Genomic DNA, 22453 nt, shown 5'->3' on the forward strand with positions numbered 1-22453 from the left:
ATTTTTATACCATACAGCCATAGGGTGAAATGGTACATTAAAGTCGCCAAAATGTATATAACAGACAGAAGAAAGCTTTTCCGACCTCATGAAGTATACATATTCTTGATCCGGAGTTGGCCGTTGGCTGGTGGGGGCGCTAGGGTGCTCGAATGCTTGAGTGAGCGAGATACTAAGATATGCTTGTCAAAAGCATGTGAAAATGCATTTCTTTAATAAATTTTAAAAATTTGCTTTACTGGTGTAGGGTATACCTAAGTCGGCGAGTCGACTTACTTACTTCATTTGATTTGATTTTCTTTGATTTATTTCACCTTTTAAATTTTATTCAGCTTCCGAAAGTCGTATGAGTGATTTCGGAAATGCTCATATACATACATATACATATATGAATGAGAGATAAGAAAGAATTGTTTTTATATTTTCGTACACAACCTTATGGTTTTGGTCAATGTCAAAATGCAAACACATAATTAAATTGAAATAGATTTTGCACTAAGAAAAATATAAGTTCTTATCGCGACAAACGATTCGAAAAATATATTACTCAATGAATATTTCAAAATTAAATCATTGCTCTCAGAGACATTATCTCAGTCGCAAGTGTTAAGTAAATTTAACATTAACAAATTCATAATATTTATATATTCTGAATTACCTTCCAAAATGAGAAGGAAAGGTGTCCTCCCGCTTGTTGGCCTCTTCCTTGTTCTTGGTTTCCAGCATGTAATCTCAGAATCTCCTCTCCCAAAGGACGATCACGGGGTAAGTGGACTGGTGAATAGTACAAAGTGAAGTTCAATCTAATTGATAAATCTGTTTACATAGGAGTGTGGAGTCTCCAGTGACGAGAAAGATTTGTGTGCCTTATATTGCTATAGGTCTATGAAACTCGGTCTAGGTTATATTATTGAGTTGAAAGAAAAAATCAAAATACTCGAGGAGAATCAATCAGATAGTCAGCTAAGCAAAGCAGTTGAGAATTTGCAAAGTAAAATTGATCAACAGAATATACAGATAGCTAATATTAACGATTTTATCACAAACTCTGTCAGGCAGAAAGAGTTGGAAGAGAAGACCAAATCTCAAACTGAGATAGACAATTTGAAGAGAAAAGTAGATCAATTGAAAGAGAATTTAGAAAATGTTCAACGTCAAGCAGCAAAAGATAAGGAAGAAAGCTTAACTGAACAAAAATATTTAAGAAATAAAATTGAACAAATCTTAAGAGACAAGAACACGGAAATAGATGGGGCCAGAAATAGAGAAATAGAGAATCTAAAAGAGAAATTAGCTTCCCAAAAAACCGATTTAGAAAAAGCAGTTAAAGACCTTGAGTCGAAAAACAAGGAAATTGAAGAATATCAGACTAAGGAAAATAATTCTAGCAACAAAATTGGGGAATTAAATTCTAAAATTTCATCCTTACAGAAAAAGTTAGAAGAATCTGAAGCTCAGTTGACTGATTCGAATCATTTAGTTGAAAAACATTCCCTACAACTAAACCAAACCAAGGAAAATTTAATCGAATGTCAGAAGAGAATACCAACTGGTTGCAAAGGCCTCTCTTCGGGAATTCATGAAATCGAAATTACCCGGATTGATCCGATTTCTGCTCTCTGCCGGGAAGATATAGAAGGTGGTGGATGGATAGTTATTCATAAACGATTTGATGGCAGCGTAGACTTTCATAGAACTTGGACTGAGTACCGTAATGGGTTTGGAAATAAGGAGGGAGAATTTTTTATTGGTCTGGAGAATTTGCATCGTATTACCAATTCCCAAACATATGAACTTTATGTCCAATTGGGATTTCACAATGGAACTTTCCTATTTGCTAGTTATAGTAATTTTAGAATTGGCAACGAAGCTACAAAATATAAGTTGGAGTCGTTGGGAAAGTTTAACGGAACAGCTTTTAATGGTATTGAAAACAATTTATATGATGCATTTTCCAGTTTTGATCGAGATAATGATCAATGGGAAGGTTTAAATTGTGCTCAATGGGATGGAGCCTGGTGGCATAATCATTGTGGCTGGATGTAAGTAACCAATTTAATTATACAAGAATGAACAATTGTCAAATATTTTGTTTATCTTAATTAGCAAACTCAACGGAAAATATTTCAATAGAGAAGTCAAGGATTGTTCAAGTATGAGCTGGTGGAGGTGTATTTCTCTCAAATCTGTCCAGATGCTTCTCCGACCAATATAAAGTTGGACTTCATTTCAAAATGAACAAAAAACATGTAAAACTATGCAAACAAAAATAAGAAAAATGATATTTCAGCAACAAAACAAGTAATATTCAAACATAACTTTTGGACGAATCCAATCTTGAGTGGACAATTTCCGTTTTCTGTTTTGACTCATTGTTAGATGACACTGACAAATGCAAACTAACTCAAATGCAAATATAATCTTACTTTTTCAAATTTACTTTAATAATATATAAATAAAAATAAAAAAAAGTCAATCAAAAAAAATTGCGCCATCTCTTTCTTATCTAGATATTATCATATGCGTTTTATTCAATTTTTCTTACAGTATAAAAATATATCCTAAGTTAGGAGTGAACCAAAGAACCTGACTTACGATTATTCGACATTCTGAAGTTTGTATACCCTTTCAAGTTCGTTTTCTTATTCTGTGAGCCCTTGGCAAATGGGCAAAACTTGTTGTGTCAAAAGAAAAGAAAGAAAGAGCATAACAAGGTGAGTTTGTAAAGTTAGTGTGTCTGCCTATCTGCCATTCCGTGTGGATCAACTCTATATCCCGTTAAAGGTATAGTGCTGAATTTACAATTTTAAAATTTACTCCTTTTTTCCGCTTCTAAGTGTAACCAGACGGCAATAAAAATAGAATGAAACTATGTTTTTTAATAGATCAGGAAATCTATATAATAAATAAACTAAACCAAGGAACTTTTAATCGAGTGACAGAAAAGAATACCAAAAACTGGTTGTGAACTTGATGTGATTTCTGTTCTCTGCGAGGGAGATATAGAATGTGGTGGGTGGATAGTTATTCATAAACGATTTGATGGCAGCGTAGACTTTAATCGAACTTGGACCGAGTATCGTAATGGCTTTGGTAACAAGAAAGGAGAATTTTTTATTGGTCTTGAGAGTTTGCATCGCATCACCCGTTCCCAAACCTATGAAGTTTATGTCCAATTGGAATATCACAATGGAACTTTCGAATTTGCTAGTTATGATAATTTTAGAATTGGCAACGAAACTACGAAATTTAAGTTGCAATCGTTGGGAGAGACAGATAAGGATATTCTGGCAGTGGATTTAAATCAATCATATCCCACTTTTGATCATGATAATGATCAGTGGAAAAAATTGCTCAAAAATTTGGTGATTGGTGGCCCAAAGCTTGTAGTTGGATGTAAGTAACCAACTTAAATACGGTCTTATACAAACATGACTTAACAATTCTAATTTTTATACCCTTGCAAAAAGGGTATATTAATTTTGGTCGAAGTGTGCAACGCATAAAAGGAAGCATATCCGACCATATAAAGTATATATATTCTTGATCAGCACGACGAGACGTGTTCATGTCCGTCTGTCCGCCCGTCCGTCTGGATCAACACAAACTCCTCCTAGACCGTTAGAGCTACAGAGTTGAAATTTTACACGTAGGCTTGTATATAGTGCAGGGGTTGTATATCTCAGCCGGATCGGACCACTAGATTATATAGCTCCCATACAAACGGCAAAGTCACGAACAGTGACTTTTCTCAATAACTTCGTTATATTTTTAGCTACTGTCGAAACTTAATACTAGAGAGTTTATTACGCCTAAAAACGACTGTTCCAAATTTCATCAAGATCGGGTGACTATATCACATAGCTCTCATAGGATTGATCGGATAAATCGTTTTTCTACTGATGGCTGTAGGCAAGGAAAGAGTAACAAACATCTTGCAAAGGTATACAGGTTAGCCCTGGCCCTCTGGTTTTGATCAACATTTGAGCGGAAGTATGAGTTGTCATTTCAATCGCAATTTCTTCTTCTTGGAATCGGTATTCTTTTAATATTTAAATTTAAATGCAAGCTGGTCGCAGTATATAATAATATTGGACATATTAGTGTTTGTGGACATAATGATTGTATGGCCATGAATTGCTTTATCAACTTAGAGATCCTGAGTTCGCATCTGAAGTAAGTATTTCCATTCTATGAATATTGAAGTTTTTGTATTTCATTTCGTTTCATCTGTTGTTAGCTCCATCGGCGTCTCTCCCCCTTAGAAAAATTTCAAGAATGGCGAGATGCTGGCATGAACGATCCTTTACTCCTTCAGAAAGTTGTCGGAAAGTCTACTACGCCGTAAGAGCTACATTGGTAAGGATCAGACACTATCCATTGAAGATAAACTGCCCCAGATAAACATACTCCAACAAATGTAAAATATATCTCCATATGGCGCAACTAGAATCTAGAATATATTGTAGATGTATGGAGGTGTATATGTTGTTTTAGTCGTGGTGCGAAATGCTTTGTAGCCGTAGACGAGGATACTGTAGAGCGTATGTCTAGGGAAGTGAGACGATTTTACTCGTAAAGAAAATGAGAAGAAAACTAGTCCTTAAAGCCTTATAGCACATATGAGGAGAAACAAGAAATGTAATGTAATTTTTATGTGAAATTTAATATTGGGTAATGTTTGATTCTCCAATATTGCATTACTTTATACAAACGTATGAATATCGTCTGCACTTATTGTAATTTATTCTTAAAAACTCATTTCTTTCATTGTTTAGTATTGAAAGACAAGTATTGCAATATTAAAAAATAGTAAATAATCTAAATGTTTTAAAATGTTACTCCGGTTGCATTATGGCACTTTTATTTATCCAAGAGTAAATTTGTTTTTAAATGTGGCCGCCCAAAAAATTACTTTGACCTTAGCACTTCCGGCTGAGGCCTTAGCACTTTTTACTGACCCTTAGGACTATTACTCGCACCTTTAGAACTATTACTCGCACCCTTAGGACTATTACTCTCACCCTTAGGACTATTACTCCCACTATATTGCTGGTGGCGCTCACTGGCGCTGCCCATTAAAATCACCTAGGTGGCGCTTGTGGGTAATCACTTTGGCGGTAAATTTAAAATTTGCTTATATTTGGCTTAATTTCCAATTGTGCATAATAAAGATTAAGTAATTTCGGTAACATTAACAATGATAGAAAATTGATTCAGCCTTTTGCCATCTTAATAAAAATGTCCAATTGCAGTGTATTTAACAAAAGTTGATGCATAAATTGAACTTCATATGGTTCATTGACTTCTTTTCATTTTTCGCTTTACTTTTGTTCTGCAGTTTTTCCTCAGAAAGTAAACTCAACTCAAACACAAGAAATTTTAATGCTGATTCTATGCGATTTTACAATGAAAGTGATTTTCACTTCGGCGAAAAGTTTGAAACTGTTGGCGTGAGAATTTTTCGATCCATTACCTCCCCACCCTTCCCACCAGAGTTCCCAATTATGGATATCAAGCGAATCGCTGCCAATCGCTACCATCGACTGTATCTTCTTTCAACCGAGTTCAAATTTAAGGAAGTAACAAAATCATGCTTATCGGTGACTAATAAAAAAAAATATATATATATATATATATACATATATCTGCCTAGGCCAATTGCTGACGCTTTGTGTTTGTGTTTTTTTTTTGTTTATGGCCAATTTAATCGTTATTATGATCACTTTATTATTTTTGTCTGTGATTCTGATTTTGTTTTATTTGCTCTTTCTCTTTTTTTTCTTCTTTTTTTTTGTTGGACTCTAAATTTGTCTTTTTTTGCAGGTGTCAGCCAAAGTTAACTCTTTGCCTTTTGGCCATGCCGAGTGCAACGAACGCGAATTGATATCCCCCTCCCAGCAGTCCCTCCGCCCACCCATTCCTCTCATAGTATTTGCTGTTTCTCGTATTTGTTTTGTTTACGCGCATTCGCCAGGTTTTTTTTTTGTATTTTTATTTTCGCTTTTGGCCATCTTATCAGTCAGTCTCGTTGGCCAAAAAATACACAAAAACGGAACAGCCAAAACAGAGAAACCTTAAGAGAGAGAGAGAGAGAGAGATAGAAGGAGAGAGACACCTTTTGCGCGTGTTTTGTTATTATTTTTATTAATATTTGTTGATCTCCCACACCTGAAACTGAATGAGGTACATATTATGTTTGAGAGGTGGCAGGGGGGTTGGGTGGGCGGTGCCATTCGCTTAAGAGTTTAACAATCTGCACACAAAGTCAACTGAACGCAAAATCTAGATATGGAAGGCGGCAAGTATTTGTATATTTATATCTGGATAAGCTGGCTTAATCTTAATCACACTTCAAATCAAACAAAATATCGAATCTTAATGGATGTCAATTTTTGTGTATTTCTTAACTTTGATTATTCAAGAAGTCCATTTTGACCAGTCTAAATAGATGAGAGATTCTAAGGATTGATATATTCATTCTCCAAATAGGATAAATATGTATACTTATATTAACAAAAAGGTCTAAATTTCCATCCAAAATCACAGATTTCTTCGTTTAAGACACATTTGGCCAATGGCAAGCCATTTTTATAGTTGCTTTCCAAAACCATACTGAAACGGGCCTTGGAAATTGACCAAGATGGTCACCACAGGAGCTTGAACTTTATATATATTAAAGAATTTGCGTGTTTCCAAATGGATCCAGTTGTTTGTTGTCCAAAAAATTCAGTATTCGCTGTAGAACTAATTTAGTTAAAACAATTCAATTCCACAACAATTTTTAAGCTATATATAATAACCACAATATTAAAAACCAGAGGGCCGGGACTAACTTCGGCCGCGTCAGAGTTTGTATACCCTTGCAAGTTGTTTTTTACTCTTTCCTTACCTATAGCTATCAAAGTGGAAAAACGATTTATCCAAGAAGTCTAACGCTTGTGAAAGAACGGCCTACAATCATAGCATAGGAAAACAGTGACTTTGATCAATATCTTTGTTATTAACAAATTCGAAAGTTCCACTGTTATATCCTAATTGCACGTAAAGTTCGGAATGGCAGATGGGCAGACACACTAACTTTATAAACTCACCTCGTCATGCTCTTTCTTTCTTTTCTTTCGACACAACAAGATTTGCCCATTTCCCAAGGGATCACACAATTTAGGAACTTGAAAGGGTATACAAACTTCAGCATGATCGAATAATCGTAAGCCAGGTTCTCTGGCTACAATTAATTTTGGTTATACTTACACAATTCACTCCTTGGTTAGGACATATTTGTATACTGTAAGAGAAATTGAATAGACCGTATTTTAAAATATCTAGATAATAAAAAAATGTTGCAATTTTTTTGATTTATATATCATTAGGTAATTTTATTGCAGAAAATTAGATTATGTTTGCATTTGAACTACAGTAAACATTTTTTTAGGCAGACAGCGAATGTCATCTAACAATAAGTCAAAGCAGAAAACGGAAATTGTCCCCTTAAGATTGGGTCCGTTCAGAAGTTATGTTTGAAAATGATTTGTTTTGTTGCTGAAATACAAGTTTTTTTTTTTGATTGCAGAGTTTTGCCAGATTTTCGTTAATTTTGAGATGAAGTCCATCTTTATTTTGGTCGGATAAGCATCTGCACAGATTTGAGAGAAATCCAGTTCCACCAGCTCATACTTGAATCATCATCGACTTCTCTATTGAAGTATTTTGCGTTGAGGCGGCTAATAAAGGTAAACAAAATATTTGACAATTGTTAATTCTTTTATAATTAAATTGGTTACTTACATCGAGCTACAACGTTTATGCCACCAGGCTCCATACATTTGAGCACAATTAACAATCGAGTGATCATTATCTTGATCAAAACTGGAAAATGATGCATTTAAATTGTAATCCATAACATTTTTAGCTGTTCCTCTAAACTCTCCCAATGACTCTAACTTATATTTCGTAGTTTCGTTGCCAATTCTAAAATTATCATAACTAGCAAATAGGAAAGTTCCATTGTGATATCCCAATTGCACATAAAGTTCATAGGTGTGGGAATTGGTAATACGATGCAAATTCTCCAGACCAAGAAAGAACTCTCCTTTCATATTTCCAAACGCATTACGATACTCAGTCCAAGTTCTATGAAAGTCTACGCTGCCATCAAATCTTTTATGAATGACTATCCACCCACCAAACTCTATATCTCCCTCGCAGAGAGCAAAAATCGGAGCAATCCGCGGAAGTTCAATTTGATGAATTCCCGAAGAAAGGCCTTGGCAACCAATTTTTGGTATTCTCTTCTGACACTCGATTAAATATTCCTTAGTTTGGCTTAGTTTTCTTTCAAGTAAATGATTTGAATCAGTCAACTGAGTTTCAGATTCTTCTAACTTTTTCTGTAAGGATGAAATTTCAGAATTTAATTCTCCAATTTTGTTGCTGGAATTCTTTTCCTTAGTCTGATATTCTTCAAATTCCTTGTTTTTCGACTCGAGGTCTTTAATTGCTTTGTCTAAATCTGATTTTTGGGTAGCTAATTTCTCTTCTAGATTTTCTATTTCTCTATTTTTAATTCTTTGTTCAGCTAAGCTTTCTTCCTTATCTTTAGCTGCTTGACGTTGAACATTTTCTAAATTCTCTTTCAATTGTTCTCTACTATTTTCTTCAAATTGTCTATCTCAGTTTGAGATTTGGCTTTCTCTTCCACCTCTTTCTGCCTGTTAACTGAGTTTGTGATAAAATCGTTAATATTAGCTATTTGTATATTCTGTTGATCAATTTTACTTTGCAAATTCTCAACTGCTTTGCTCAGCTGACTAATTTCACTCTCTGAATGATTTTTTTCGAGTGTTTTTATTTTTTCCTTCAGCTCAATAATATAAGCTACACCGAGTTTCATAGACCTATGGCAATATAAGGCACACAAATCTTTCTCGTCACTGGAGAATCCACTCTCCTAAGTAAACCGATTTATCAATTAGATTGAACTTCACATTGTACTATTGACTTGGTCACTTACCCCGTGATCATCCATTAGGAGAAGAGATTCAGAGATTACATGCTGGACACCAAGAACAATGAAGAGGCCAACAAGTGGGAGGACACTTTTCCTTCTCATTTTGGAAAGTAATCCAGAATATATACAAATTGGGATTTGTTAATGTTTACTTTACTTAACACTTGCGACTGAGATCATGTCTCTGAGAGCAATGATTTAATTTTGAAATATTCATTGAATTATAAATTTTTCGGATTGTCTTGTCGTTTGTCGCGATAAGAATTTATTCTTTTCTTGGTGCAAAATCTATTTCAATTCTATTATGTTTGAATTTTGACATTGACGAAAACGATAAGGTTGCCTACGATAATATAAAAACAATTCTTTCTTATCTCTCATTAATATATATGTATATGAACATTTCCGAAATCACTCATGCGACTTTCGGAAGCTGAATAAAATTTAATATGTAAAATAAATCAAAGAAAATCAAATCAAATAAGTAAGTCGTCTTGCCGACTTAGGTATACCATACACCAGTAAAGCAAATATTTCAAATTTATTAAAGAAATGGATTTTCACATGCTCTTTACAAGCATATTTTAGTATCTCGCTCACTTCGTATGCTTGAGCGCACCCTAGCGCCCCCACCGGCCCACGGACATACGGAAAAACGTTTATATGCATAACTCGACTGTTTTTTGTCCGATTTTGATCAAGTTTGGTATTTTGCTGGATATTAGTATCAAATTTAAATTTGATTGCACAAGATAGAAAACAGTTTTTTAAATTGAGGGGGCGGAAAGGGGCGTGGCAAAAATTTGAAATAAACTTGATCACTCTACATACTACACGAGTCTACATACCAAATTTGGTGACTCTAGCTCTTACAGTCTCCGAGATCTAGGTGTGCATACGGACAGACGGACGGACGGACGGACGGACGGACGGACGGACAGACGGACATAGTAATTAGATCAACTCGGCTGTTGATTCTGATCAAGAATATATATACTTTATGGGGTCGGAAAAGCTTCTTTCTGCCTGTTACATACATTTTGGCGACCTTAATATACCATTTCACCCTATGGGTGTATGGTATAAAAATCAAAAATAAATGTTAAAGTTTATTTGTAGACTTACGATTTTTGCATATTGGCGTCGAACTTTTTTTTAAAAATAATTCTTTTGGGTCACTCACACGACATTCTTTCCAGTACAGTTTTTAATGCATTTACATAACAGTTTTAGTTACTACATTAGTATTTAAGCTGTTAATACAAACCAAAATAAGACCAGAAGGCCGGGGCTAACTTCAAACGCGCCGAAGTTTGTATACCCTTGCAAGTTTGTTTTGTTAATCTTTCCTTACCTTGTATATGAGTCAAAGTGAGAAAGGTTTTATATGAGAAGTCTAATGTTTGTCTGGGAGGTGTATGATATAGTGGTCCGATATGGCTGAATCCGAGATATACTGTGTCGTATATACAAGCCTACATGCAAAATGTAAACTCTGTAGCTCCAATGGTCTAGGAGGAGTTTGCGTTGATTCAGACGGACAGACGGACGGACGGACATTGCTTAATGAACTCGTCTCGTCGTGCTGATCAAGAATTTATATATGTACTTTATATGGTCGGAAATGCTTCCTTTTATGCGTTGCATACTTCTGACCAAAATTAATATACCCTTTTTGCAAGGGTATACAAATTGGAGGCAGTTTAGGATACTTCAAGGTCCTACCTGTATCCCAACATGTGCCAAAGTAAAGTACCTGGAGATTATACTGGATAGATTCCTCTATTTCGATAGACATGTGAATGAGCAAATCAAAAAAACTAATAAAGCGTTTTATTTATTCAAGAGAATGTTCTCGTCTAAGCTTCTATGTAGTAGAGTAGTCAAAATAATTATGTACCAAATGCTGATCAGGCCGATATTAACCTATGGCTGCCCTATATGCTGGAAAATATCTCCTTCCTATATCCTATATATTAAATTTTACTCAAACGAAGTACTTTACAAGGCAGCAGCAATTTGCAGAAGATGTTTAGATATATCGGAAAATACCTTAATAAAAGGCCCTTTCGTCGAAAGTGACACCTACTTTGCTCCAGCTCTAAGCAACAGTTTTACACCCCCAGAAATATGTCTATACCTCGACGAAAACACTTATATTCAAAACAATTTGTGTATTCCAATTATTTAACATATTTTCAGAAGAGCTAATTGTAAAATAGTAGACCACAAGGATATAACACCCCCAAAATAAAAGATTCGACTGTACAATATCCATTTTAGATAAAAATCTCTCCATATATACCGCCAGCAAATGGTCCTCCGTCCTTTTTCTTTTCCCCTTTAATAAAGTTAGTTTTAAATCTCAAGCAAAGTTTTTCTACTGTTACATATACTTATCCTTAGTAAGTAAAGATTAATGAATCCACAAAATAAAATTTAAATTTAAATCAGGACTAGGGAGCTCGACTAGAGACATTGTCCATATTATATAGTAAAATAAGCACTTTTGTTTGTTTAAGTAATAAGCCAGGGGCACAATTATATAGTTTTATTTAGTAAAATTACTCAGATATTGACAAAAGCTTAAATATTAAATTGTTGTTTGTTTTTTTATGATCTCCAAAACAAGAGTTAAATTTGGTGACTTTAAAAGGTCACAGTTAATTGTGCATGGACCTAAATGATAATTGGATGGTTATTATAAGCCTGGACAAGATTTCTTAATTCAGGAAAAAATTTATATTCTTAATTTTGCAATCTTTTTTGTTGATTTTTATTAAGCCCACTCTGCTAGATGATTAGTTTCATGGATACTAATGTATCTAATTATTTCAAGCTTAATAAATTGTTTCTTTACCAACGTCTTCTAGGATACAGAAGATAAATATTCATATAGATTCATTCATTTTACTTATATATATGTATATTAATTATGACATTACTATTCGTAGTTAATAATTCATGCTACATATCGGTCAATTTCTACTTAATGCCACTTAATCATATTAACATGGTAGCGCGGAAACTTCTGAAGACTTAAATTATTTTATAGCTTGATATTGTAAAATTAAATAATGAAGCAAATTGCAGTATTATGACTTATGTTTTGTTAGATTTCCCAAATTTAAGCACACACATCGATTTTCTCAGGATAAAATATCAATGGAATGACAAAGAAGTTTAGATGCGCCGAAGTATGAAGCATTTCCATAACCTTGAATTCATTTAAATAATTTCCTTATATAAGTTCAATTTACTCCGTTTCGTCACTAGATGGATTAGTTCTTTGTAACATTTCGTTTGGGGATTAAAGGAAAAATGTTATTTAAAAAATGAAAGTGAATCCAAAGTAAATACTGGATTCAGTAGCGTGTCCGCAAATTATCCCTTTCATTGAAGTGCTCTTTGGTAAACCACATTTTTTGGTTTTTTGATCTGTCCTCATCACTGTAGTTCGCAGGGGTCCAAGGATCATATTTGAATGCCAAGCGATTGTATGATGCCAATGATCTTCCCTTATTATATTTAGTGTTTCTTCCCTTAAGCTCTGTGAATACACTTGTTGCTGGCTTGCACGTCGTGCTCTCGGCATTTTGGTAGCGTCAGGAAGGAAAGCCCGACTTATTTTTATATTTTTCTTTGCTATAAACCTCACGCACCCCGAGACCTTTCCAACAAATGCAAAACCGTGAAAATCGGTTTGTGCGTGTTGGAGTCATAGCGTCAAAGAGGAAAACCCGACTTATTTATATATATAAGATAACATTATGACATATTTCTCAGTAAAGTAGTAGTTCGACCGATCCTTTATATCCTTTATCTTAACAGTTTTCATAAACAATCTCAATTAGATAGTAAAAGTTTCATCCCATGTATCGTCTTCCCGCATTAATCAAGAATATATGTAGGGGAAAGTGGGGCTGATCGCAGCATTTTTTTGTAATCCTTCATATATCCTGATTGGGAGCTCGTATCCTCTCAAATGAGCATTTAAGTAAAAGTCCAACAAATTTTCAAATTTACGTTTCGATATAATTTACCGTTATAAAGCTATAGCGGTTTTTTCTAACATACCCCCAATATTAAAAAACTTGTTTTATAAAAAATTGTAGTCCTAGTGTATGGGTTCAAACCCCCTACAGAGATAGAGGTGAATTTTTGTTTTCACAACTAGTTACGTAATATTAAAAGGTAGATCCCTCGTGTATATGATGGGCTAGAGAATATGATTTTTTTTTTTATAATATATTAGATAGCCTTATTCATGTTTTCACGGTTCGTGGCAACTAGGAATCTAATTTAGAAAAATTAGATTTTACAAGATTTGTCCCAAATTCTCAAATCCAAAACTGCGGTCTTAAGTTTTTGGTGTATAGCATATTTTGATTTTAATAGCCCTCATTTTGCCAATATTTTCCCTACATTTTTGATAAAATAATTAGTTTTTGTTGCTTTTAAACATCTCAATAAAATGAGTCAATTTGAATAATTCTAATGATTCGAGTGCCTTAGTACAATTCAATGCTTTGACACTCAAATCATTGCCTTTCATTAAACAGAGTTACGTATTTTTAGAGATTTGACAAGTACTAATTCTCACTCATTCATTTCATTGTGTAGTTGTCACTCATTCATTTGAATTCAATTCGAATGGATTCATTTGACTTTGACTTTTCTCTCATTTATGCAGCTCTCTAGTTTAGTTCAATTATGATTGTTAAGTTCATCGTTTGTATGTCAGCTATATGATATAGTACTCTGATCCGTTTGATTCTGGCAAATGTACTGTTTTTATCAATAACTAGTTTATATATAGGTCTTTTATTTAAATATAGTTATGATTTTAAAACGCCATATTTAAATTTCTACTAGTGCGCCACTTTGCCGCACCCTTAGTTTAAGCATTTTAACCGAAATGTTTTAAAACTGTGTGAATTTAAAAACAAAAAAGAAGTGCACAAAAATTACATAATCCCAAAAATTGTGGATACTACGAATTGGATTCGTCTATGTTTATTATCCAAATATAGCTTACCAAAATGCGATCTTAGGACCCTTATCACTTTTTGGATCGTGCTATTATATTTTAAGATAATTCGACATGCGCCGATTAGATTAGATTTATATATACTTTCGGGGCCGAAAACTTCTCCATACCTGTGTTACAAATATTTGAACAATTTCATAATATCCTTTGCAAGGTGTATCTTTGAATTTAAAATAGTAGTGTACATGGTATGGAAATCAGTGGCAAATTTATCTAGCTTAACATTTTCGGAAAAATAATCTATCAAGGCTTTTTTTTTCTTTTTTAGCTGTTTTGAAATACGATACACTGATTAAAAGACAATAAATATAATAGAAAATCAATTGGACAAATTAACCTCTTCAGTACAAGTTTGGTGTACATTTTTTTTTTTAAATTTACTGTTGGCGGTTAATTTTGATTTATCTAGAGACGACGATGTCTATGAGTATTTGCCCTTAAAAGTCCTTTAAAATCATCTGCCTTCAGCTGAGAGGCTGAAAAGTTTTTTTTTTGGTTACTTTAAAAACAAATGATTCCAAAATCCACCAAATTGATCAGGAATTGTAAATAAGAATATTCAGTTATTATGAGGATAATATTAGATCCTAAGAATATCCACATGTATTAATAGAATATAACTAAAATTAAATTAAAACTTATTTTGCTCTTCTAATTCGACAATTCTTTTTCTACGAATTCGCTTTCAATTCATTTTGTTACATTTTTTTTTCGACTGTCCTAAAAATTGTATAATGTTGGACAAGTCTAAAGAAACATGAATTAGCCATAGTTAATGCTTGGTCAAGCAGTTTGGATTTTGAATTCAATTTTAACATAAAAAAAGGTAAATTCAGAAAATAAATAATTACATTAAATAAATAAAATAGTTAAACAAATAAAAGAGCAGTTGTAAAAAGGTTTTTGTTATAAAAGAAAGACAAGTATATGATCAAATTATAAAATAATTTGTATATCAATATATTTCAATTACCAATTATGACTTCTAGGTATTTGGAGTAGGCCATATTTTTTTGGTTTTGGAAATTAATACAATTTTATTTAATTATCGAGTGTGCTTTGATTTTAATTTTAAAAGGATTATTATAGAAAGCAAAACAAATTCCTACATCTACAAATCCTTTTTCAAACAATTTTGTCACATTTTGTGTATAAAGTGTCCTTAAAATTTCTACAGTTGAAAATGGATTCGTCTTCGGAAAGTCTTATTTTTGTTGATGGGTCCACTGTGCTGATAACTTCTGAAATTGTAATCATCCTGTTTCTGACTGCTGTGTTGGTAAATTTAAAGAAAAGGATCAACAAGGCAAGTATTTACATTATTTTATCAATATATCAATTTTGTTTTTATCCTTTTTGAATAGCTTTCTGATTCCATACGCCTGATGATCTTTAATTATAATAAAATTCTTTTGCTTGTGGGTGAATTGCACGACCTGAAAATATATTTTAATAGGGATAAAAATAATATAAATTTGGTAAATTTTAGTGCAGTTTTTTGTTAAATGTTTTTATTCAACATTTTTTCCCCTACTTCAGTTGGCCAGTGTCAGCCATTTGGAAACGTTTGCCAAAAGACACATGGAATTCAATGAGCTTTATTCGCAAATTCAAGAAGTTTATAATAGTTCCAAACCGAACGAAATTGCCAACAACTTCTAAAACTCGAAATAACTAAGGAAAAAACAAAGTAAAGAAAAAGAGAGAAGTGAATTTCAAAAACTATTAATCTAAAAGGTCTCTCAATTCAATATGTTTCAAACGAATCATAAAATAATCGCCAATTTTTTTTTTTAGACAAATCATTTCCAAGCTTTAAGATGAGAAAAACTGCAGAATTCATTCTTATTGGCGTTTAGTATCAAATATTTTAGAAAGTTGATAATTTTCTACATTCCATCTTTAACCTAAAGTGTAGCTTGAACAAAGATCAGGTGAATGCCGATGCAACTAGAACAAAGGAGCAGGATCAGGATTGTACAATCAAGTTTTTCAGCCTTAAAGTAAGCGGCAGTTTATCTCATCAACAATTTCTAAGACTTTTCTGATGATCTCTGTGACAGTTTAAATATTTATACACAATCTAATGACATCTGCGACAGCTTGTACATCATATTGGAAGATATAAAATATATTTCTGAGAAATTAACTCGAAGTATCACCTCAAATCCTTAATTTTCTATGTACTTCTAAAGAATTGTTTGTAGTCTTTGGTTATCGTTTTTATCAGAAATTTTATATAAATTTCTTGCCTCATCTGCATACATGGATAACAATTATTTCACCATAATTGATAAGCAAATCGATGACAATGACTGTTAAGAATGATTTGCCAATATGTGCATAATGCAATCCCCTCTGTACAATAAGGGTGGAGCATTTGTTTTGTGCAATAATAAGGAAGCAGCAGAAAAAGGTTAACAAATTTTTCACAATGTTTCTCTGTCTACATCATGTTGTAGTAAGTAGTCGTCATCCATCGATTGATAACAATATACACAAAAATTTGTTGCAATAATTTGACTGATAAGCTGAATTCAAAGAGAGAGTGAGAGAGAGAGAGGGATAGAGACAGAGCGACAAGTCAGAGGCAGAACATCAATGAACGCTTATCGTCCAACGGGTCGTATGAGTAACACAAAATGCACACCTTAAAACGTATTACGAACAAAAATAAGAAGAAAAAAAGAAACGACAACTTGACCTAAATTAAGACCCAAACGGAAAGAAAGAAAGGAAGAGCTTACATACTAAAGAGAAAGACAAAGAGAGACAGAGACAGACAGAGAGAGAGAGAGAGAGAGAGACCGGGTGATCGTTGGAGAGAGTCAACTTTTACAAATCGTTGCATTTAAATAAAAACAAAACTATGAGCCGTGCTAATTTTTTATGAATTTCATAACATCATTTAATTTTAATAAGACGCAAAACAGCAACAACAACAAACTCAATAGACAAACTTTATGAGTATGAACCAAAACATACCCAATAAATAGTTACTCAACGATTAATTTAGTAAATATTAGATAGTTTCAAAGAATAACATTTACATTAAATTAAGTTCGGACCTAAAAATTATTTTCGGGGATGTCCCATCCAAAAAATTAATATTTTTCTTGTAATTTACAGGGGGTCATTTTGTCTGTTCGAAGTTAAAAAAAAAATAAAAACGATTCAAAAAGTCAATATCTCGGGGTATGTCCAAACGCCTCAGGCTACACCCCTCGACCCGTTCATGTTAAAAGAGAATTAATTTCATCTTATATTTGCTTGGTTAAATAACTGAACAAAACAGTCAAACAAAACATCTACAAATTCTCTTTGATTTTTAAAAATTAGTAGTTATTTCTAACAACTTTTAACAGGGATTTTGGCATTTTAAAAAAGTTTGTTTACAAATGTACAAAGGCTAAACTTAAGGATGAAATAAAGGTCAAGATAAAGGACCAAACGTGTTCAATTGACAATTCACTTAAATCTTTTCTATGTTTGGCTTCAACTTGAAAATGAAGTCAGTCAGCTGAAGAGAAAGAAACTTTTCTAAAAATACATAGATACATAAAAATACATAACATTTTTGAAATGTTAGAAAAAAATGTAATAAAAAAATAGGTACAACAAAATTAGGTAAACAACACCTTAAATAAACTATTCCCAAACGTTGCATGTATTGCACAATAATATAAAATATTTAAGATTATATTTTTTGAAAAAATAATTAGAAAAAATGTTTACAAAAATTATTTAAAAAATGTAAAAATGTACTTTTCTTTCTAAAGTCTAAATGTAAAAAGGACTTAAAGCAATATTTAATTTGGTCAATTAGAGTATTAAAATTCCATGTAATTCTTAACCCATTTTTACTCACATTTCGACAATCTTAATATACCCCATTGAGACCAAATCTATTTTTTAGGGTATTGCAACTGCGTATTATTACGTGAAAGCTCTCTGATGCGTTGCCACTTTACCAACTTGGCTCAGGTCACGCATGCGCGCCAAAAAACCAAATGAAAGAAAAGATGAAAACAACAAAAAGAAAAGTCAATTCCAAAATGCAGCAACAAAAAGTACTTCTTCTAAGGCAGCACAGAAATCAAAGTGGGCTAGGCAAATGCAAGTTTCCCGCTAGCTCTGCTCTGCTTTGGGGGATTGGCTAGCAGGGGGATGGAGGGGGGCGTACCCGCTTTTTATGCGGGCGTGGTGGCGGTGAAGACGGTGCTGCTGCAGCAAACGAAACCGAAAGCGAAAGCAGCAACGCAGCTGAGATGCGGCGCTTTGCTCTCTTATAGTTTTGTTTTGCGTGACGTCATGAGAGCTTTGGTGTTGAGCGGTTTATTTTTCTTGCCAAGTCATGGGGGAATGCGAAAAAGCTTTCTCATTGATACTTACAATTTCAGAGGATCAGAAAATCAAACTTATATAGGTCGGCTCGGATTAAACATACATATGTATGTATAAATTGCATATGTATATAGGAAAATAAATTAGAGAGCAAATATTATTTTTATTATAATTTGCAGCTAATAACTTTTACTTACTGAATTGTTATTAAGGTTTGAGGTTCATTCGTCAAATCTTAAGCATTGTCAAGAGGTTTTTGGCGAATCCCCAGGATCTGTTGTAAAAAAATTCAGATTTCTGCCAATTCAAGTATAAATAAGTATATAGCTGGTTCTTTCTCTTATTAAATTTACCCACTCCAACTTCTTCTATCCCATATATAAACATATAAAGTCTGATTATTATAATTCATTATTAACAGTAAATGAAGGGATTACTTGTCGTATGCAACTGACCAACTGATCATGCACTTTCATCACACCAGACAGATAGATGCGATTCCGCTTTTCTGTATGTAATTTTCTCACTCAATCTACTTATTTAGGGATCAATTATTGATCTATGGCATCCTAGGAATATTAGTATACTAATAATGTATCTTTATGTATCTTTATTCTCAAAATGCAACAAAATTCAATTCAAATTCCAATTGCACATACATACGTGAGAAATATCACAATACACACCAATTGCAGTCTTTAAAAATATTAAATTCAATGAATTTTTAAAGCCAAAATAACAAATTTCATATATTTTTCTAAACTCTAAAATGAAGCTCCAAAGTTTCCTTCCACTTTGTGGTCTCTATATTTTTCTGAGACTTTAGAAAATATTAACCACTTCGCCTTCAACTTTAGCTGACCGTGGTGACAATATTATTTAATTTTTTTTTAACAGAATACTTACAAATAATTTCTGTATGAATTGTATAAGTGTGAAAACAGTTAATAATAGTCAATGGCACTGGCGAATCTGGATTATTCTAAAGTTTAAGATAAGATAGATTAATAATATATAAACATATATATGTTATATTAGTTTAGTTATATACATTTTCTTTTCATACGATAAAAGTTTATATTATGTGAGTAATTAAAGACGGGCTTACAACTAATTAGACACATAAGATACATATATGTATTTGAAAGAAGAATTTTTGAAAAGTAACTCGGTTCATATTAAATTTTGTATTAAAATGTTCGTATTTTTTTTGAAAAAACAAACGAAAATGTTTGAAATACTTGAAAAAAAAACGAAGTTGTAAAACTTGAGTTCTTTTATTTTATTTTTCTCCACTCTTTGTTTAGCAAATTAAAAAAGATAAGTTGAATGAAAAAAAAAAACTTGCATGCCAAGTAAACTGCCTTGCTGCAGTTGTTGTTGTTGTTGTTGTTGTTGTTATTGCTGCTGCTGCTCTGTCGTTGAATTTGGCGTTCTCCCCAAATGAGAGTAAAAGTGATTGGGAAAAACTTTTGCTTTTTAGTTGTCGGTTACAGCTTGCCTGCTGTGCCTCTCTCTCTCTCTCTTGCATGGTGGCTCTCTCTTCTAATGACTCTCTCTCTCACTCTCTCGACGTTGGAGCCATCCACAGGTAGTTGTAAAGACAGCGTCGACGATGACTACGACGAAGACGACGACGACGTAATTTTCGGGCTTTTATGGCGATCGCTAAGCTACCCCCGTCTCTCTCTTGCTCTTTCTCTCTGTCTTTTGCGTGCTCACTCTTGCTAGCTGCTGTTACATGCGCTTGTTGTGCTTTGTGTTGCTGCTGCTGTTGCTGCTGTCGGCGTCGACGTTGGCTGCTCAATTTTCTTTGCGCCAAAGACTTTTTCACTTTGCCGCGTTCGCATTTTGTCACAGTTACAATTTACCAATTGTAAGCGACGGTCGCGAAGCTCTCCTTCTTTTACTCTGCAAGACAACCAGCAGCAACAAATAAAATACATTACAAGAAACCGTCGTCGAGATTATAAATGTATATAGAAAAATTTAAAAAGCTCGCTCAGCTTTGGCTTGCTGCCTAACGGTTCTTCAGGAGCTTGCCTTCTCGTATAAAATCTGTTGCATCATTGGTGAAACACTTCAGTTGTTCGAACGCGTGCGGCCAGGAAAGTGCAAAAAAAAAAAAAAAACCAAAAGGAAAAAAAAACCAAACCACAAAGAATAATAAAGTGAAACTGCAGCAGCAACAACAACAACAACAACAACTGCAACAATGCCTAAGCCAGTGACAATTTAAAAAGGCGGCTAAAAAATGAAATACAAAAAGTGAAACTGGATAATTCAAAAATCAAGAATAACAAAAGAAATATTTTTTAATAATTTAAAAAAACAAAACCAAACAAAATTTATTGCCAATATTCGCGAGAAAAGAAAAGAAAAAATTCCGACAAAATTTAAGGTTCGATAAAAGGCATCAAAATTTTACCCTCATTTTCCCAATTGAAAATGCTGAACATGGAATCGCCACAGATGTACGCCGATGCCGTGCAAACGTTGGCGCAGCTGGATCTAAAGAAACAGCCGCCACCACAGCAGGCAACCATTGGCCAGATCACACTAACGGCGATGTCCAGTAACCAGCAGCAACAGCAGCAACAGCAACAGCAGCAGCAGCAGCAACAAATACCGCAGCAACAACAACTACCGCAGCAGCAACAGCAGCAGCAACAGACAACGGATGCAAATAATAATAATTCAAGCCAGGATACGGCTGCATTGTTGGCCAAACAACAGGCTGCTGCTATGCATCATATGCAACAGCAACAGACCAATAACAATAACAACAACACAAGTAATAATAATAATAACAACAACAACAATATGAATTTGCTACAAAAACAAATGCTACAACAATATACAACACAAACGGATCTCGACGAATTGACCACACAAGAGATTACATTGGATTTACAACATCTGATTGACGATCAATTCCGTGATACCGAAACATTGGGAATATTCAGTGATATGGTAACCAGTCCAGGTGGCTTATCGGCCACGTTGCCGCCCAGTGGCATGGTATCGGCAGCAGCCAAAGTGCTGCAACAACAAACACTGCGCAATCAGCAACATGCCTACGGCCGGGGCGGTGCACTGGCCTATATGCCACAGCCAGTCCATGCCACATACAATAATTCCAGCGATGAGAACAGCTCGGTGGGCTCCGATTCCAGTACCATCAAGGAGGAGCCCATAGATCCTGAATATCGGCGACATTTGCAGGAGGCCAGCCAACAGGCATCGTTCATGACAAATGCCAATGGCCTCTACAATGGCTATTCGAATGCCAGCAGCAACACCAACGGCTCCTCGATGTCTACGAACAACAGCAACAACAGCAATGGCCAGCAAAATGGCGGAAACTCCCATGTAAATGGCAGCCAATTCACCAATCTAACCACTGCCAATGTACTGGCCCATCACAATCTGCCCCATTTGGCCGCCGCTGCCGGGGCCCAGCATTTGCTCAAGCATCACAGTAAATTGCAACAGCAACAGGCGGCCCAGCAGCAACATCATCGAAAGCATAGCAACAAGCATGTGGATAAGGGCACCGAGGAATATCGCCGGAGACGGGAACGTAACAACATTGCCGTGCGCAAGAGCCGTGAGAAGGCCAAAGTCCGTTCCCGGGAGGTTGAGGAGCGGGTCAAATCCTTGCTGAAAGAGAAAGATGCCCTCATTCGGCAACTGAGCGAAATGACCAATGAATTGCAGGTGCACAAACAAATCTACATGCAGCTAATGAATCATGCCAATCCCGAAGTGAGTCGTGTGTGTCGCAGTTTCCTCAATACCAACGAGCATGCGCTGTAGCTGTGATTGATAATAGATACCGATACCTGCTGAATGGATTCCTATGAAGATTCCTGCAATAATCAAAGATTCAAAATGCAAAAACTGCTGTGTGGGTAGCTCATAAGCTCTTCTCTTCTCTATCGTCATAATCATTATCCTCTTCAGCTGATGTTCATATCTCTTCATTTTCTTCCTAATAATTCCTTTGTACATTTCTCTCTCTCTCCCTATCGTTATCTATCTCTCTT

At 34.3% G+C, this 22453-nt stretch overlaps 3 protein-coding genes and 1 pseudogene across 4 annotated transcripts; 3 read left to right on the forward strand and 1 right to left on the reverse strand.

Moving 5' to 3' along the window:
• The first annotated feature begins 3902 nt into the window (after positions 1–3902).
• LOC111518750 lies at positions 3903–4579 on the forward strand (annotated as a pseudogene).
• A 2804-nt stretch (positions 4580–7383) lies between these two features.
• Positions 7384–9348, reverse strand: LOC124459866 (fibrinogen-like protein A). Of its 2 annotated transcripts, XR_006953848.1 has the most exons (3): positions 9014–9348; positions 7789–8950; positions 7384–7724 (listed from the first exon to the last, which is right to left on the reverse strand). XR_006953848.1 is itself a non-coding variant. In XM_047009638.1 (2 exons), exons 1-2 carry the CDS (start codon positions 8097–8099, stop codon positions 7616–7618), a joined length of 420 nt encoding a protein of 139 aa, XP_046865594.1. In that variant the 5' UTR covers positions 8100–8671; the 3' UTR covers positions 7384–7615. The 2 variants fall into 2 exon arrangements, 1 of the variants encoding a protein (XP_046865594.1); XM_047009638.1 differs by lacking the exon at positions 9014–9348 and having other exon boundaries at positions 7789–8671.
• Positions 9349–15120: 5772 nt separating this feature from the next.
• On the forward strand, positions 15121–15777 carry LOC124459863. The gene is made up of 3 exons (XM_047009633.1): positions 15121–15366; positions 15425–15538; positions 15600–15777. The coding sequence occupies exons 1-3, from the start codon at positions 15244–15246 to the stop codon at positions 15720–15722; spliced, it is 360 nt and encodes a 119-aa protein (XP_046865589.1). The 5' UTR covers positions 15121–15243; the 3' UTR covers positions 15723–15777.
• A 4991-nt stretch (positions 15778–20768) lies between these two features.
• On the forward strand, positions 20769–22453 carry LOC6643399 (CCAAT/enhancer-binding protein). Its single transcript, XM_002066110.4, has one exon. It carries the CDS (start codon positions 20853–20855, stop codon positions 22221–22223), a length of 1371 nt encoding a protein of 456 aa, XP_002066146.1. The 5' UTR covers positions 20769–20852; the 3' UTR covers positions 22224–22453.

This window comes from Drosophila willistoni (genome assembly GCF_018902025.1).
Source record: "Drosophila willistoni isolate 14030-0811.24 chromosome 2L unlocalized genomic scaffold, UCI_dwil_1.1 Seg168, whole genome shotgun sequence".
Taxonomy (NCBI): domain Eukaryota; kingdom Metazoa; phylum Arthropoda; class Insecta; order Diptera; family Drosophilidae; genus Drosophila; species Drosophila willistoni.